Source organism: Canis lupus, chromosome 8 (genome assembly GCF_048164855.1).
Source record: "Canis lupus baileyi chromosome 8, mCanLup2.hap1, whole genome shotgun sequence".
NCBI lineage: Eukaryota > Metazoa > Chordata > Mammalia > Carnivora > Canidae > Canis > Canis lupus.
In genome coordinates, this window is record NC_132845.1 from 62,524,033 (window position 1) to 62,542,493 (window position 18,461).

Below are 18,461 nucleotides of genomic sequence, written 5' to 3' on the forward strand. Positions count from 1 at the left end.
AAAAAAAAAAAAAAAAAAAGAACTTGTGGTCCAGACCACTGACCCACAAACAAGTCGTGGATGTGGCGTGAAGGCACTGCCTGAGCTGGCCCTGAGGGATGAACAGGGATGGTGGGCAGAGGTGGGGGTCTCCAGATAGCAAGTCATAGGAACGGGGGTATAGGCCATGGCCAGGGTTGCTGAGGGGAAAGCCAGCTGAGTGGTGGTGGGGCCCTGTGTTCATCACATGGGACCCCAAGCTGTCAGGGCAGGAACGGGAGCCAGTGGGGCAGAAAGCCTGGACCTCTGCTGGGGGGATAGAGGTGGCAGCATGTGAGGATCCTGGGACTCAGGGGACCTGAGACAGGTCACCAGCTTCTGTGACCTCAGGCTCCCTCATTGGCTTGGGGGGAAGGATGACCCCCTCTCCTCAGTGACTGTGAGGCCCTTGGTGTGTACAGTTGATGAGGAGTCTAACTGGGTGTTAGGGGAAGGGATAAGGTGTGTTTCTAGGGCAGCAGAGACCAATGCCCACCTGCCTCGGATCAGCTGTGGCCATTCCTGGCCATTGTTAGTCTACACCCTGCATTCCAGTCACCCTCTCTGGGGCTCACCCTACTACACCCAGGCATCTCCAGCATATGGCCTGTGGGGTCTGGCCCCTCCAGGAAGCAACGCCCAGATAGCACTGCTAAAGTGTGACTGCCAGTCAGGGGCATGACATGCCTGAGGGCGTGGTCAGTAGCCAGAGGGCCTACATGGGGACAGTCAGGGGCAAGAGGGTCCTGAGAAGCAGAGGTCAGGCCTGCCCTGGGCTATGGGCTCCCTGGCAGGTGAGGGCAGATCGGAGCAGGTGGGGGTAGGGAGGCAGAGGAGGTCTGTCCCCAGGGCCCAGGCCAGGGGAACCTGCAGGTCAGTGGGGAGAGGGCAGTGTGGTGTGAAGACTGCAGGTCCCTCCCCGCTGCCCATACTCAGGAAGAGGGAAGGAGGTAGAGGCCGAGAGGGTCTGAGTAGACAGTGCTACTTGCCTGCTGACGCAAGGACGTCTCCATGGGCACTGTGAGCTTTCAGCTCACAGGCAACCCAGCAATTTTCTACCCACTCCATTTCCAAAAAAGATACTTATCGTAAATGTCACTGGGCTGCAGTCTGGTCCCTTTCCTGAGCGGCACTGCCGGCTGGCTCTGGGCAGCCCCCCACAGCCCGGGAAGCAGGCGCGCAGGAGGGCTGGGGGTGAGTGGGCCCTCCACCCACTGCTGACAGTCACCTGCCTGAATGAGCAGCGTGATCATGCACCACCGAGGGGCAGTGGGACGTGGGCTCAACTCCCAGAGATGAATTCTACTTGATTACATGCATGCTGAAGCATTTACAGAGAAGGGTGCAGATGTTTGCAATTTGCTTTAAAATGCATCAAAAAAACGTAAAAGCACTGATGGATGGCAGAGGGGTGGGCATCGTAGGGCCCCCCCAGTACAACGCTCATGCCAGGATGTGGGTGGTGGGCGAGTGGGTCTTCACTGTGGAATTCGTCTGGCTTTGCTGTACGTGTGAGAATGCTCACAAAGTGCTGGGGCAAGTCCAGTGGACCTGAGAGGGCACCAGAGCGCAAGCCAGCGGCCAGGCTATGCTCTGCATGCTCAAGTGTCCAGCCCAGGCCGGGGCTGCCATGCATCCGATCCCCTCTTGACTGCACCTCCGGAGCTTCGTGTGGCCCACTTGCTGTCACAGTCTCCAAATGTGGCCCATCAGAAACACAAATGTGGAAAAGCATGTTTGTTGTCATCAAGGTAAAGCACAGGACAGTGGTGTCACTACTGATAGTACTGGCTAGTGTGTGAGGCACCCGGCTAAGAGCTGTCACCACAGTTGCTAAAATGGCCTGACACTAGGGCCACAGGCATGAAGGCCACAGCAACCAGCCACGCTAGTGCCACCCACCAGGAAGAGGGACAAATCAGAGGTCAGGGCAAATGAGACAAGTCCTGCTGCCACTCGGCAATCATTCTTTTGGCTCTGGAAAACTGAGGCCAGTGGAGAGGTGTGAAGGGCAGAGGTGGGGTGGGGTGGGCGGGATCTAAGGCAGGAAGGAGCATGGGGCTCCAGCAGGGAGGGCCAGGCCATGGGTGCAGGCCTGGGTCCAGGGAGCACACCTTTTGCCACACAGCCACCAGCCTCTGGCTCCTGCAGCTACATGGGGAGCACAGAGCTCCCCCTGCCTCTGGGCCCAGACATCCCCACAATTTGTTCTCCCAGTGCTGGAAAACTCTGAATGTGTCCAACCCCTTCTGCCTCTACAAAAGATGTCTGTGAACTACCACTCATGTGCTGGCTACCTGTGGGCCTCAGTTTCCCCATCTCTAAAGAGAGGCATGCAGGAGACAGCAGCAGCCCCCCTCCTGGGCTGGGGCACCGGGGGCCAGCCCCCCTCCCTACCTGGCAGGCCTACACACCACCCCGTTGAGGCACCCAGAGAGTGTGGAGCAGCAGGCACACACCGGGCTCGGGGCGGTAACTGGAGCTGTTTCCTCACCAACCAGCTGTGAACTAATTACAAGAAGTTCTAACTAGTGGCGCTCCCTCTCCAAGCATATGTTCCCAATTAAGTCAAACTGCAGCTGATTTTAATCAATCTTCCTTGAAGCGGCCCAACTTGAAGCTTCTCCTCAGAGGGAAGAGGGGAGAGAGGAGGATGTCTGCACAGGAATGCCCTGGAAGCACCGTGCTGGCACCAAGGCCCTGCCTGGCCGGCTGCGGCTGGATGGTGCTCCTCAGCTCAGCCCAGAGGAAGAGTGGGGCTCACCGGGCAGCAGGAGGGCATCACGTGTGCTCCTGTTGCTCCCTAGGCCCTGGCACAGCGGTGAAGAGGGGGGAGGTCTTTGCCCTCACAATGGAGAAGTCAGGAGGTGTCAAGAGATGGATGAGAGCCAAGTGTGCGCAGACGTGGCATTTCCACTCCCCAGGTGCCCCCCCACATGGGTGTTGTTATCCTTAAGTTAGAAAGGACCCACCGGGGAGTCAGACAGCAAAGCTCAACACACCTAAGGGACCAGACAGGGTTCCAGCTGAAGACCCCACACTGCCTTCCTGTTTCCATGCCTCCAAGCCACCTTCAGACCCATCTCGCTGCTGCCTGGACCTCAGCCAGACACAAGTTCTTCCTGTCCATGCTGTGTAACTGTCACGACCACTTATCTTGACCTGACTTGCCCCCTTCATTCCTGTCTGCCCTTGGGGGTCAGGGTTCCAGGGCAGAGCCCTTGCATTCCTGTGTCCTTAGCAGGGCCTGGCTCACAGGCGCTTTTCATGAGCTGGATGAGTGGATGGCGTTTGGGTCAGAAAGAACTGTTGCTGCCACAGCAAATGTCCAAACACCTTGGAACAGTCTGCTCAGCCCTGGGGTGCCACCCTCTGCTTGCCCACAGCACCACATAACAGGCCCGGGTTGGAGGGGAGCTGAGGCTGGGCACCTGGGAATGGCTGTTGGGCTATCAGCAACGCAGCCCCACGACCATGAGGACAATAGGCACAGCTCAGGAAACAGGAAACTGGACTCAAAGCCCAGCTCTGCCCCTCTTGCTGCGTGCTCTCAGCCAAACAACTGCCCCTCCCTGAGTGGACATTTCCTCATCAGGGAAACAGAGTAGCAGGACCTCCCGGAGAGGTCTGCAGAGCACAGCGACAACAGCGGCCAAGGCCGGTGCTAAACAGGACCTCTACGATGAACAGTCAGGAAGTGGGGATCTCTGGCACCCCAGCATCGCACCGACCCTTCTGAGACAAGCCCCACTCTAGGTGCAGAGAAGGCCCTCTTGGATTTGGGTGGGAAGCAAGAACATGGGGAGATGCTGTCATGGACCCCCCCTCAAGGCCAGGGATGGCACTGCTGCAGGATCAGCAAACGTCCCCAGGTCTGGCTGTAGGACACTCACTGGAGCAGAGGAGGCCATGGTGTGGCTAGCTAGAAGCCTCCACTGCCCACTCCTCTGTGCTTCAGCCCTACTACTCCCACCCCAAGACTGCAGCCAAGACTCAGGAGTATGATCATCATGCATACACCTCAGCCCCTAGCATGATGGACCCCTGGGCCCACACGCCCCACCCCCCTCAGCTGGGCTGTGGCACTCTGACCAGCTCTCCACCCCTCCCTCAGGTAAGGACATGGGCAACCACCTCGCCCATGGGCAGGAGCCCAGCCCCTTGGCCATGAGCAGCTCCAGAACTTGCTGCAAGGCCTCTGCCCCACCCGAGGGGCAGCATGGAACTCAAAGTATCTCCACCCAGGAACACTTGAGATGGGAAGAGCACCAGACGTCATATCTCCCAGGATGCTGGTGGTCAACATCCATTAGCAACAGTGCTCACCCGCACCTCACCTAAGTGACCCCTCTAAGAGCCACAGCAGGCTCCCTGGGAAAGGCCTGGAGGCCCAGAGGCAGGAAGAAAGGCAATGAAATATTTTAGCAGGACTCCCTGCACCCCAATCATCCACAGGGGGCCTGGGCAGCCATCAGCTCCAATGGCAGGCTGTGCCCTACTGAACACGAAGGAGACACCCGCCAACCCTGCTTTGACAGGGCCCCACTGATGGGCCGCGGGGGTCGATCTGCCAACAGCTCAGCTTTCCCTTCTGAGGACTGCGGCCCAATTAAACCAGTACAGGTCCTAGAGCTGAACACTGCCAGCCGCAGCTCACGGCACCTCACTTCATCAGAGTTGTCACTTCTCCCGTCTCCAAGAATCCATAATAAAAAAGAGATTTGATTTGCCTCTAATAGGTGTCAAGATAAAATCAATGGCCTGTCCAAAATCTGGGTAATCACAAACCTGCAGGTTTCTTGCCATGGAACAATTTAGACAGGAGGATAAAAATGAAAAACAAAGTAAAAGTAAAACAGTGTGAGTAGCAGTATGACTTCATGACTGCAGGCAGGTGGGGATGGGCCTGGAGACAAACCAAAACCAAGCAGAGAAGATCTGGTGAGGCTGCTCACCTACACCACTCATGGGCTATGGCCGGTGCAGGGACAGGGGAGACAAACTGACAGAACATGGGACTAGGGCCTTGGGCTGGTGATGTGCAGCCCAAAGGCAGGACATGCTCCCTACTGGGTAAAGATGGGACATCTGTAGGTGCAGAGAGAAGCCAGGAGGATAGGATGCGCCTGCAAGAAGAATGCAGAGTTCTGGGAGAAGCCTCCACCAATGGCCACCTGTGAGCACGTACCTGTAGGGTGAACCGTTCAAGCTGCATTTCCAGCATCTTCTTGTCTTCTTCCAGACGACTGCGCTCCCCTTCCAGCTCCTCGATCTTCAACCTGCAGGAAGAGCCAGACCATCAGGACATACACCACAGATTACCCATCCATTTCAACAGGGAGGGCTTGGCAGGGGGTCTTCAATGGCCACAACTCGAGGCGGGCAGGGGAAACACTAGCCAGAGGCAGGACGGGGGGAGCCAGCACATGTCCTGTGCCTGTTGGTCCCAGGAGGTGTGACCACATGTTGTAGAGGACACAGAAGCACAGCCCAAAGAAATGTGGGCTGGGGAGGGAAGCAGGCTCTGGGGGACCCTGCAGAGTCCCTCCTCCCTCACAGGCCCAGAGGCCATGCAAAGGCCAGTAGCTGACACAAGCGTGGGGCAGGCTTCAGCTTGCTGTAAGAAAGGGCCTATTTTTGTCTTCATTTCATTAATTTTTTGAAAGGCACTATACTCACGTGATTTAAAAACTAAAAAGGTGTCCAGGAAGCTGTGCTGGGCACGCACACAGGCTGAGGAGCAGGGCCTTTCTCACCAGCAGCCAGAATGGAAAACTCACATCTCATAGATTATTCAGGAAGGGCTGGGCTCAGGAGCATGAGATCATTATCTCTAGACTAGGCCTAGCAAATCACATAAGATCTAAAAGGACCAAACTCTTTCTAAGAAACCTAATTGCATCTCTGAAAAGGCTCAAGAAGATTTATATGAATACAAAAATATTCAGAATCCAACAAGCCAAAATTCAGTGTCTGCCAACTAATCAAGGCCTAGCAGAGGCATTAAAAGAAGTAGGAAAATATGACCCATAATGAGGAGAATACTCAATCAATTGAAACCTACCAAGAACAGCAGACAGTAAGCAGCATCCAAGGACATTAAAGCAGTTACTGAAAGTGTTGGGCCATGGAGCTATGATCCACTGTTAGGCAGCTCAGCACAGGGAAGTAGAGTGTGAGACACCCCCATTCCTGGAGAGGAAGCCCCAGCACCTAAGGTGACATTGGTCACCATTGGACGGGCTAATGATGGAGTGGACTCTGTAGGAGAAAAATTTACACACCTGAAGACTACAGGAAAAAAAAAATCCAACACACAAAACCATCCAAAATAAAAGAGAAAAGAGAAGGAATATTTAAGACTGAAAGATCGTCCCTGAGCTGTGGGTGACTTCACGGAGCATAACGTCCACATGAGCAGAGCACCCGAAGGAAAGGACAGGTGGGGACAGGAAGACAAAACACCATAGGAAAGTGCCAAATTTGATGAAAAGTATACACAGACCCAAGAAGCTTGACCCCAAGCACAAGATCCATAAAGACAAACAGCCACAGTGCTAGTGAGAAAGAGAAATCTTTGAAATACTGAAATAAAAAAAATACCAAGGTAGAATTCTATTCCCAGTGAAAATATTCACAAACAAAAGCAAAATAAAGGTGTTCTCAGGCAAACGAAACCTACAAGAACTCATCCCCAGCAGATCTGCTTCATGAAGAAGGTCAAGGGAAGCCCTTCCAGCAGCAGGACAGGGATACCACATGGAGACTTGGATCCACGCAAAGGAGTGAGGAGTAGTGGAGAGCATGGCTACGTGGGCAAACAGTTTTCAATTTCATCTACATCTTCTAGGGATACTTAAATTACTAGCTTCTTTTTTTTTTTTTTAAGATTTATTTATTTATTTATTCAGAGAGAGCGAGAGAGAGGCAGAGACACAGGCAGAGGGAGAAGCAGGCTCCATGAAGCCACGAAGCCCGACGTGGGACTCGATCCCGGGTCTCCAGGGTCACACCCCAGGCTGCACTAAACTGCTGCACCACCGGGGCTGCCCAAATTACTAGCTTCTATTTGCAGTTGACATACAGTTGACAAACACTATCACACGAGTTTCTTGTGTACAACACCATGATTCCATAGATGTCACGAAATGCTCACCATGGTGTATTGTCACCACGTGTCACCACACAAAGTTACTACAGTGTCGCAGGCTCCACTCCCTGTGCTATATGTTAACCCCTGAGACCTACCTGTTTTATAAGGGCTGCTCTGTACCTCTTAACCCCTCCACCCTGCCTTCTGGTAGCCAGCACTTTGTTCTCTCATCTGTCTGTGTCTGTTTTGTTTCATTTGTTCACTCATTTTGTCTTTAAGACTCCATATTAGTAAAAGGATAAAGTATTTTTCTTTCTCTGACTTAGTTAACTGAGCATAATAGCCCCTAGGTCCATCCATGTTGTCATAAATGGTAAGATCTCATTTTTTATGGCTAAATAATATTCCATAGTGCATATGTGTGTGTGTGTATCTATAGATAGATAGATAGATACACACTGCATCTTCTAGACAAGATACAAAAGCAAATTACTATTTTTTTTGAAGAGACTGAATGTTTCAACAGAACTAACACAAGTGTACTGGGGTAGACCCAGGTAGAGGTAGAAGTAAAATGTGTGACACACACAGCAGAAGCTTGAGGGGAAAATCATATACACGGTGATGAGGCTGCATATGTGGGACGGTATAGCATCTCTTGGAGGAAGATTGAGATAAGTGAAAGATGTATACCATAACCCCCAAAACAACTCCTAAAATAACAAAGAGTGACAACTAATAAGTGAAGAAAGGAAACGAAATGATGAAACACACTCAATGAATTAGAAGCCAGAAAAACAGGAGAATAGGGAATGCAGAGGAAGAGATGGGACGAGGAGAAGAGAGTGAGACCCAGTTGTACCAGCCGCCACATGACACGGCCTACACACCCGCCTGAACACAGGCTATCAAAGTGGATAGAACAGAGACCCCCAACTATGCACTTACAAAACAGCTCTCTTGATATAAAGAGGCAAACCTACCTCAGACACTAACACGGGGAAGACCAACAGAGAAAGCTGGAGACATTGTTATTATCAAAGTGAATTTCAGAGCTAAGAATGGCATCCACAAGGCAAATTCATGATGACAAAGAAGGTCAACTATCCTCAACACTTATTTGCTAACGATAGAGCTTCAACAGAGATGCAGCAAAACCTGAAATGTGAGTTAGAAATGTTGAGTTTAAGCAACAAAGTCCACAATTACAGCCAGAGATTTCAATAGCACTGTCTCCATAACTCATAGGACAAGGAGCAAAAAACCTAGAAGGATAAAGTAGACATGAACAACATGATCAGGCATCTTGACTCCAGTGTCCTGTGGGAACACTGACCACAACAGCAGAGGGCACAGTCTTCCATAGGCATATGCACATATTTACCAACACAGACAGAGACTGGTCCATAAAGGAGGCTCAACATGTTGAAAAGGATTTTAGAGTTCAAAATACCTTCTGTGACCCTAAGGGAATGAGTTAGAAATTAGTAACTGGAAATCCTAATTTACAGTAGCGTCCAAGAACATAGAGCTTGTGGAGATCGGTCTGGAAAAGCCACCAGAGGCCTGCCCTCTGAAAATTACATGCGGGTCCACTGAGAGAAAGGGAATTAATGTCAGCCCAAACACATGGAGATACACGTGGTCGTGACTGCAAGGCCCGCCTGCTGAGATTTCACCTCTCCCCACACTGTTTGAAAGAATCCAAGCCATCCAGTCAAATCCCACACACTTCACTGTGCATACAGATTTTAAAAGTCATGTGGAAATGTAATGGGCCCAGAATGCTTAAAACAACATTGGGGAAAAAGTTGGAGAGCTAACTACCTAGTCTCTAGGGCTGTCATAAAGCCTTAGTGACCAAAACAGCCCTGGCCTGTAGTCACACTGAGGAAACACAACAGCACCCAGAAATAAACACCTATACAGGGACAGCATAGCATGTTCTGATTAATATTCCAAGGCAATTCAGTGTAGAAAGGAAATCTTTTTTTTTTTTTTAAGATTTATTTATTTATTTGAGTGAGAGAGAGAGAGAGAGAGCGAGCTTGCACATGAGTGGTCAGAGGGGCAGGGGAAGAGGGAGAAGCAGACTTTCCGCTGAGCACAGAGCCAGTTGCAGAGTTCAATTCCAGGACCCTGGGATCATGACCTGGGCCAAAAATCAAGAGTCAGACCTTAATCAACTGACTCACCCCCCCATGTGCCTAGAAAACATGTCTTTTTATTTATTTATTTTTATTTTTTTAAAATTTTAATTTATTTATGATAGTCACACACACACACACAGAGAGAGAGAGAGAGAGAGGCAAAGACATAGGCAGAGGGAGAAGCAGGCTCCATGCACCAGGAGCCCGATGTGGGATTCGATCCCGGGTCTCCAGGATCGCGCCCTGGGCCAAAGGCAGGCGCTAAACCGCTGCACCACCCAGGGATCCCGAAAGGATGTCTTTTTAACAAATGGTGCTGGAACAGCTGAGTATTCATAAAAAAAAACAAAAACAACAACAACAAAAAAAACTTCAAATTCTGTTATGTGTAGAATATAAAAAAATAGCTCAAAATAGAAATATAAACCTCCATGTAAGTTGGAAAATTATAAAACTGACAAAGAATGTAGAGGAAAACCTGTGAATCCGGGATAGGCAAAAGTTTCACAGCTACAATATCCAAATACTAACAAATAAAAGAAAAAACATTGATACAGATTTCTCTTTAAAAGCCTTACAAAGGCAGTGAAATAAGCCACAGAACAGGAGATGCCTGCAAAGCAAGTATCTGACAGAGGACCTGCACCCAGAATCGATAAAGAAAGCTCCAGACTTAGCAAGGAGCAAACCATCAAATAAAAACTGGACGCAAGCTGGAACACTTTGCCAAACAAGATACTAGATGATGACAAGCAGAGACGCTCAACGAACGTCATCACTCGTTAAGGAAACAAAGTCCAAACCACAAGCAGACGTCACCACACACCAATTATGATTACAATGTAAAGGCTGTGGGGATGCTGGGAGGTGCAGCCACTTTGCAGAGAGCCGGATTCCAAAATAACTGAAACATACAACTACCAGCCATTCCCCAAGTCAGTGGTTACTGGAGGGAAAACAAAGTACATCTCTACACAAGGACTTTATCTGTAGCATAAAGCAGCTTTGTCTGTGACAGCCTAACGCTGGGGAAAGCGAACGCCAGTCACCAAGTGCACACAGAGACAAACAGCAGTGTGTCTACACCAGGAAACAGGACCCGGCAATACAAAGGAGTACACAGTGATCTCTCAAAACAGTAGGCCAGACACAGAAGAGTGGACACTGCAGGAGTCCATTCCTCTCCAACTTTATCAAATGCCAACCAATCTACTTGAGTGAAGCAGGTCAGAGGCTGCCTGAGGTGTGGAAGCAAGGGAGGGTTCCAGTCACTCGGGAGAGAATGTCGGGGGTAAGGGACAGGTCTGCCACCTGGAGCGTGCTGACCGTTGGACACTGCCATGTGTGCGCACACATCTGTGAGAACATCAAACTGTATACTCTGAATTACATGCAACTTGTCACAGCTCAGTTACACCTCAATAAAGCTGTAAAAACACCTGCCAAGGTCCACTGGCTCATAGCTCGGTGAGTGCTGCCACAACCCCCCCGCCCCCCCCCGAGGTGGGCCAGACATGCACCATCCTCGCACATGGGACTTGGGCCCTGTGGTCAGGCTCCAGTGTCCATGCCTTTCCTGCTGGGTCAGGGCTTCTAGAGGGACGGACATGGAGGCGTCCCCAGGAGTGTGGGGCAGGTCCAGCACCTGAGGCTGCCTCAGGGAAGACACCTTCTGTGGGAAAGACTCCCACATCTTGGGAGCAGGCTGAGTGAGAAGGCCTGCTGGGCCCCTGTTAAAATAGGATGTTATAGATTCTGAAGGTTGGTGAGCAAATGTTCTCGAGGGCTAAATTCAAATAAGCACAGGCATGCGGCTGCAGGCATTATCAATAAAATGGCTTGCTGTAATCCATGCCACTGTCAAGAGAACAAATCCACATAAATAACAGTCGTTCACGCATCTGAAAACAGAGCACCTTCCTTCCCCAGTTGCCCTCTTCAGGGAAACTTGTTCCCTTGTGGAGGGAGAATGAACCCGTGTGAGTTCAAAGGCTCACAAGGCTGCTCTGCCTTCAAGCAGTTCAAAGAAAGCATCTGTGGTGTGAGTTCTTGAAACTGAGTGATTCCAAGCTTTTTAGACACAGAGGGTGCTATACAAACCAGATGACATCCCGGATCACCTCCTGAGAAGACTATGCCAGTCAAAGCAGGTGTGTGCATGCAGGAATCAGCTAGAAGGCAGGTGCTGGCTGTTTTCACTACACTACAAGCAATGGTGATGGAGGCGGGTGCCAATAGTGAGACCCCAGGATGGCCTGGAGGGGGGACCACTAACAGTGCTGGAGGATAGTCAGAAAAGCATATGGACCATAATGCACTTGTCCAGGCTGAGCACCTGCTGATCCCACACCATGTGCACTGCCTGCTGCCTCCTCCTCCACTATAGGCCCTGACCACTGGCTCATGGACTCACTGGACTATGCTGCTACTCCATCACCACTGACTTCTCTGTCCCGTGCATCAGACGTCTGCCCGCATTTCCAGCACAGAACAAAGTGCTGGGCTCACACAGGCAAAGATGACCATGTCTGTACATGACCAATGCAGGAATCCTGCAGTATAGGCCAGAGCAGAGAGGCTGATGGCCCAGCTTTGGGGTCTTTCATACCAGAAGGGGATGTCCTACTGTGTACTGAATGTCTCCCCAAACCCTTACACTGAAGCCCTAACTGCCGTGTAATGGAGTGTGGAGGTAACCAGAGTTCAACGAGATCATGAGCATGGGACCCTGTGATGGGGTAAGTGTCCTGGTAAGGGAGATGCCCGAGAGCTTATACACACTGTCTCCTGCCGTAAGGACTTGGTAGGACAGCACAGTCTGCAGCCAGGAAGAGTCCTCACCAGAAACAGCCTCGTGGCACCCTGGCCTCAAGCTTACAGCCTCCAAGGGAGAGAAAATAAACGTCCATTGCTCAAGCCACCTGGGCTGTGGCAACTGCTATGGCAGCCCGAGCATGGAAGCAGTTCCTGAGGAGTAAAGGCCACTGTTACCCCATGTGGGCCCCTGCCCATGTGGACGCGGCTTCAGAGCTGGTGATAGGCACAGGCTGCAGCCAAGAATCTGGGCACTCAGGATGACTCTGGTGAGGACTCCTGTGGAAACAAAGAGCATGTTCTGGAAAGTGGAGAAAAGGTGAGCCTCACCACAGAGTGTGGGGAGTTTGGCTGAACCTTGTTTTTCTGTCCTGTGGAAGGCAGCACTGGCACGCGGCTGTTCTATTGAGGGGATTTCTATGCAGAGTTTGGAAAGAATGGCTTGCAATAAGTGTGAATGAGGGATGTGCGTCCAGAAGGAAACATCAGGGGATCCCTGGGTGGCTCAGCGGCTTAGCGCCTGCCTTTGTCCCAGGGCGCGATCCTGGAGTACCGGGATTGAGTCCCACATTGGGCTCCCGGCATGGAGCCTGCTTCTCCCTCCTCCTGTGTCTCTGCCTCTCTCTCTCTCTCTCTCTATGTCTGTCATAAATAAATAAATAAATCTTAAAAAAAAAAAAAAGAAGGAAACATCAGTGTTAGGAACCTCAGGTCTCGTGTGATGAGGAGGCCTCACCTCTGTGGTTTTCCTCCCAAGAGCCCAGAACCTAGGTCTCCTCATGAGGCACGTCAGACAAGCCCAGCCCAGGGATGGCCAAGGCCACCTGGCCAGTGCTGTCAAGGCTACAAGAAACAGAGAGACCAGGACACTGCCCAGAGCAGAGGAGGCAGGGGCAACCAAAACCAAGGTGGGGCCTGGACTGGACATCGGCAGGCAGATGAAGTGTGCAAAGAAGGGGCACCGAGAGCAGACAGCACATGCCCATGCAAGCATATCCAGCAGCGGGAAATGTCCAAGAGAAGGGGACAAGTGGGCGCTCTCTGTACTGTTTCTGCAAGCCTCCTGTGAATCAAAATCGAATCCAAAATGAACAGCTAGCAGGAAAGAAGGTTATGGTATCACCCTACACAAGATACTTAACATTTCTTATTTCCTTCATCCACAAAATTGGGATAGTAATAGTCCCTACTGTTTTTTTACAGCTTGTTTTAAGAATTAAATGTGCCAGTGCTTGTTACGTACTAAGTGCTCACGCAAGAAAGAAAATGAAAGAAGGATGGCAGGAGGAAGGCAACAAGTGGAAGGGGCTATGTCGACATCGGGTGCAGGCGAGTCAGGGCAGGTTACCATCCAGAAAGGGGCCACACAGACATAGACGTGCGGGCACACCCCAGAGACCCGCAGGAAAGCGAATCGAGTGTGTACTTTGGTTCCCAAGCAAGTAAAAGCCAGGTTTACCATCCACTGCGGTCTGAGTCTGCAGTAGCATCAGGTTCTATGGAAGTGCGCTTGCCTTAATGAAACTAACAGTGCTCACCATCTGAGCTGCAGTAGTCATGATCACTTATGGCCAATTATAGTAAAAGTAATAATCACAAAGTCTGAACTCTTGCAAGAATTACCAAAATGTGACACAGGCATGAAGCAAACACAGACTGCTGGAAATGTGCCTGTAGAGGGGTTAACTCACCAGGACACAATAATCCTAAGTATACTTGCTGCTAAAAGCAGAATGTCAAAATATGCAACACAACAATGGGTGGAGTTGGAGGGAGGTAAAGGAGTGAGAGTGCAACTGGAGCCTTCACACTTCCTCTCAGCAGCAAGCAGACACTGCAAGCAGAAAGGGCCACCCAGGGACACCTGGGTGGCTCAGCGGTTGAGCGTCTGCCTTTGGCTCAGGGTGTGATCCTGGAGTCCTGGGATGTAGTCCCACATTGGGCTCCCTGCATGGAGCCTGCATCTCCCTCTGCCTGTATCTCTGCCTCTCTCTGTGTGTATCTCTCATGAATAAATAAATAAAATCTAAAAAAAAAAAAAAAGGAAGGAAGGAAGGAAGGAAGGAATGAAGGAAGGAAGGAAGGGTGGGCCACCCAAAATGTCCACCAGGCAGGCCTAATGGAAATGGGTACAACGCAGTACCCCATGATGACAGAGTCCTTCTCAAGGACAGGTAAACATTCTCCAAGATAGATCATATTCCTGTGGCATTTAACAAACCTAAACACATTTTTAAAAATTGAAATTATACAAACTATATTCAGAGACTATAATGGGTTAAACCAGGTGTCAGTAACAGACAGGTAGCAGGAAAATCTCCAAACACCTGAAAATCTAACATTGCACATCTAAATAACACATTGTTTAGAGAAACAACTGATGAGATTATAAAGTAGCATTACCTGAATGAAACGAGAACATGACATACAAAACTGTGTGATGTAGCTAAAGCAATGCTTGGGGAAAAATTTGTAGCTGTGAATGTTTATAATTAGAAAACAAGATTTCGAATCAATAGTCTAAGGCTCCACCTTAAGAAACTAGAAAGAAAAGGAAAAAAATATATCCAGAGCTAGCAGAAGGAAGGATATATAAAGAGCAGGAATCAGTGAAACTCAAAACAGAAAAATGAAAAAAACCAAACACTAGTTCTGTGAAGAGGCCAATTAAACTGTGAACCACCACAAGACTGGCAAAAAAAAAAAAAAAAAAAACAAAAAAAAAAAAAGAAGAAGAAAAAGAAAAGAAAAAACAGGACAGGAGCGAGAGGCTTCACTGCAGATCCTACAGATAAACAAGAAAGGCGCTGTGTGCACTACTGCACACACACAACCTTGACAATTTACGTAGATGCACCGATTCTACAATCTACCCAAATTCTCCCCAGATAAAGTACATAGCCTGTGAATTTCTAGGGCTAGTAAAGACATCACACTGTCAAAAACCTCACACAACAGAAATATCCAAGCTTAGATGGTTTACTAGGTGCAAATGTTTAAAGAAGTGATGCCAATTTGACACCATCTCTTCCAGAAAACAAAGAAGGGGATGCTTCCCAACTCATTTCAGGGGGTCAGCATTATGCTATACAAAACAGACAAGAACAGTACCAGAGAGCTACAGGCCAGCATCCCTCACGAATATGGACACAAACTCATCAACAAGACATTAGCGAGCTTGAATCCAGCAATATGTAAAAAGGGTAGTACATTACAACAAAGGAGGGCTCATCTCAGGGTGTCAGATTGGTTCAATATTGAAAAATAAATCAATATCATCCTTCATACCAACCATCTAAAGAAGGAACACCACATGATAATATCAATCAATTCAAGGAAAAAGAAAGGACCTGAAAAAATTTAGTATCCCTTCATGATAAATCAAGAATAGAAGAGAACTTCTTCATCCTGATAAGACACTTAACAAAAACCCTATGGTTCATATCATTGCCAGTGGCTTATGACTGAATACTCCCCCAGCCCCAAGACCAAGAATAAGGCAAAGGTGTCTGCCTTTATCACCCCATTGTCAATATTGTACTGAAGTCCCAAACAGCACAAAGCAAAGACCACAGGCATACCAGTGAAGATGTAAAACTGACCAAATTTATAGACAACAGAATATCTATGTTAGAAAGTCCCAAGGAATTGAACAAAAGAACCCTCATAGAACTGATAAGAAAATGAAATAAGGTGCAGGACACGAAGTGAGTAACTGAAAAAAAAAAAAAAATCAATCATGTCTGAATAAAAGCAACACACAATACTAAACCAAAATAAAGCAAAATTTAGAACTGACATAAAAAGACATACTTAGGTCCAAATCTAATAAAAACTGGAAAGATAGGATGTTACTTCTAATTTTTTTTTGGAAATAAAAAGGACTGCCAGACAAGACTGTGGGTGACTATACAGATTGGATAAGCTAGACTAATTCCTAGCAATTCACAAACTACCAAAATGACACAAGAAGAAACAGAAATCTGAGAGGACCAGTAACTAACAAGGAAATAGAAGCAGCGATAGAACAGCAGCAAAGAAAAGTGCAGGATCAGATGGCTTCACAGTAAATTCTACCAACATTCATAAGTGAATTAACACCAATCCTTCTCAAATTCTTCCAAAAAGTTAAAGAAGAGGTCCCCCTTCCAAATTCACTCTATAAGACCAGCATTATGGTGGTACTGTAGCCAGAGAAAGACACTGAGAGAAAACTACAAGCCAATAACCCTTGTTGAATAGGGTAAGAATCCTCAATGAGACACTAGCAGACAAAATCCAGCACCATATTGGAAAGATCATACACCATGACCAAGTGGGATTTGTACTAGGAATGCAAGATTGTCTCAACATATGAACATCAATCAATGAAATATACCACTTTGGTGGATGAAGAAAAACCCCAGATGCAGGGAAGGCATCTGACAATCATCAATACTCAGCCAGCTAAGACCAGACAGGAATCTCAACATGGCAAAGGGCACTTTTTAAAAAACCCACAGCTATTACCAATCTCAAGGGTACAAGATTGAAACGTTTTTCCTTAAGATCAGAACTAAGATGAGGATCCCTGCTCTTACCACTTCCATTCGATATACTACTGGAAATTCTAGCCATAGCAGTTAGGAAATAAAAAGAAATATAAGGTTTCCATATTAGAAAGGAAGAAAGAAAATTATATTTGCAACTGCCACAATCTAGAAACCCTAAAAAATCTGCAAAACAAGCACATATTCATTAGAGTTAATAAATGAATTCAGGAAGCTGCAAGCTTCAGTATGTAAAACTCAGTTTTATTTCTGTCTACTAGTAATGAACAATCTGAAAAGGAAATTAAGAAAACAATTTCACTTACAACAACATCAGAAAGAACAAAACACTTAGTAATTAATTTTACTCAGGGACATAAAGGGGCATGTACTGAAAATTGCTAAACATTGCTAAAAGAAATGAAAGAAGAGGTACCTGGCTGGCTCAGCCAGAAGAGCATGTGACTCTGATCTTGGGGTTGTAAGTTCGAGCCCCACACTGTGGTAGAAATTACTTAAAAATAAAATTTTACAAAAAAATAAAAGAAAATCAAAATAAATGGAAGGCATCCCATGTTCACGGATAGGAAGACTTTAATGTGGTTAAGATGTCGGAAGAGTTCAAATAATCCTGAAAAAGAAGAATGAAGCTGGAATATTCATACTTCTTGATCTCAAAACTTAGAAAGCAATAGTCATCAGAAAGGGAGTGGGTTGCCTCCCTCTTTTTTTAACTCCCGGATATGCTCCCCAACTGACCATATGGACCCATAGGTATGGACATCTCTACGCCCCTACTCAGCAGGAAGAAGTTACGGAGGATAAGACCTTCCATCTTCAACAACCTTAAAGATTTAAGGGTCAAAACTGCTTAGGGGGGAAAAGATGGGGAACCTCTTAGAGGGCTAGCTGAGGACAAAGCAGAAACTGTTATTCCACAAACAATCCCCATCCAGGGTGGGATAATGTGTGACATTCCTCAGGAAGTTTCCATTGTCTTAAGGTTAATGCCTTGCTAGAGGGAAAAACAACCTTTACCTTGACATTGGCAAGGCAAAACCAATCTCAGAAGGTTACATATTATGGGATTCCATTCATCAGACATTCCTGACAAAAATAGACAAGGCATCCATGGTTGCCAAGGAGTCCACCATGTGGAGGTGGGTGGTTACAACAAGAGGGCACAAGGGGGATTTTGAGGTGATGAAATTACTTTGTACTCCAACTAGGGGGCAATTAAAATTCATAGAATGGCACCCCTCATGAAATAAGGCAATTTTACTATATAATAATTTTTAAAGTAAAATATTAAAAAACCTCCCAGTAACGTTTTGTACCTTATCTGTACCTTACTGTGATGGTGAATGTACGTGTGCACATCTATCAAATGTTCTACACCACTGGGCGTGTGGGGGGGTAATTTTATTGCTCACCTTCTTTAGAATTGAAGGTACATGCTAATAATAAAAGTAGACTGGCTTTTATTTAGTTTCATTATTGTTTAAACCTTTTCCAAAAAGAAAGCAAAGTCTTAGTCCCATGCTTGGGTAGACAACTGTATGACCCTGCCCCTGGTATTCCACCAGTCGTAACACGGTATTTTTTATTTTACTTTTTTAAAAGATTTTATTTATTTATTTATTCATGAGAGACAGACAGAGAGAGAGAGGCAGGGACAGAGGCAGAGGGAGAAGCAGGCTCCCTACAGGGAACCCAATGCGGGACTGGATCCCAGGACCCGGGGATCAAGACCCGAGCCAAAGGCAGATGCTGAACCACTGAGCCACCCAGGTGTCTAACACTGTATTTTTTAAAGGGATGCTTTCTACTGTAGGTGAACTATCCTCAGTAGAACAC

The 18,461-nt window shown here is 47.9% G+C and overlaps 1 protein-coding gene across 11 annotated transcripts in view; it reads right to left on the minus strand.

Annotated features, from left to right (window-relative positions):
• Nucleotides 1–18,461, minus strand: part of MAD1L1 (mitotic arrest deficient 1 like 1) — a 353,832-nt gene that overhangs the window by 100,795 nt on the left and 234,576 nt on the right. For all 11 annotated transcript variants that reach the window (XM_072836729.1, XM_072836726.1, XM_072836727.1 and 8 more), the window contains one exon: nt 5,207–5,297. In XM_072836729.1, coding sequence (XP_072692830.1) covers nt 5,207–5,297 — 91 coding nt within the window. The remainder of the gene's footprint in view (nt 1–5,206; nt 5,298–18,461) is intronic.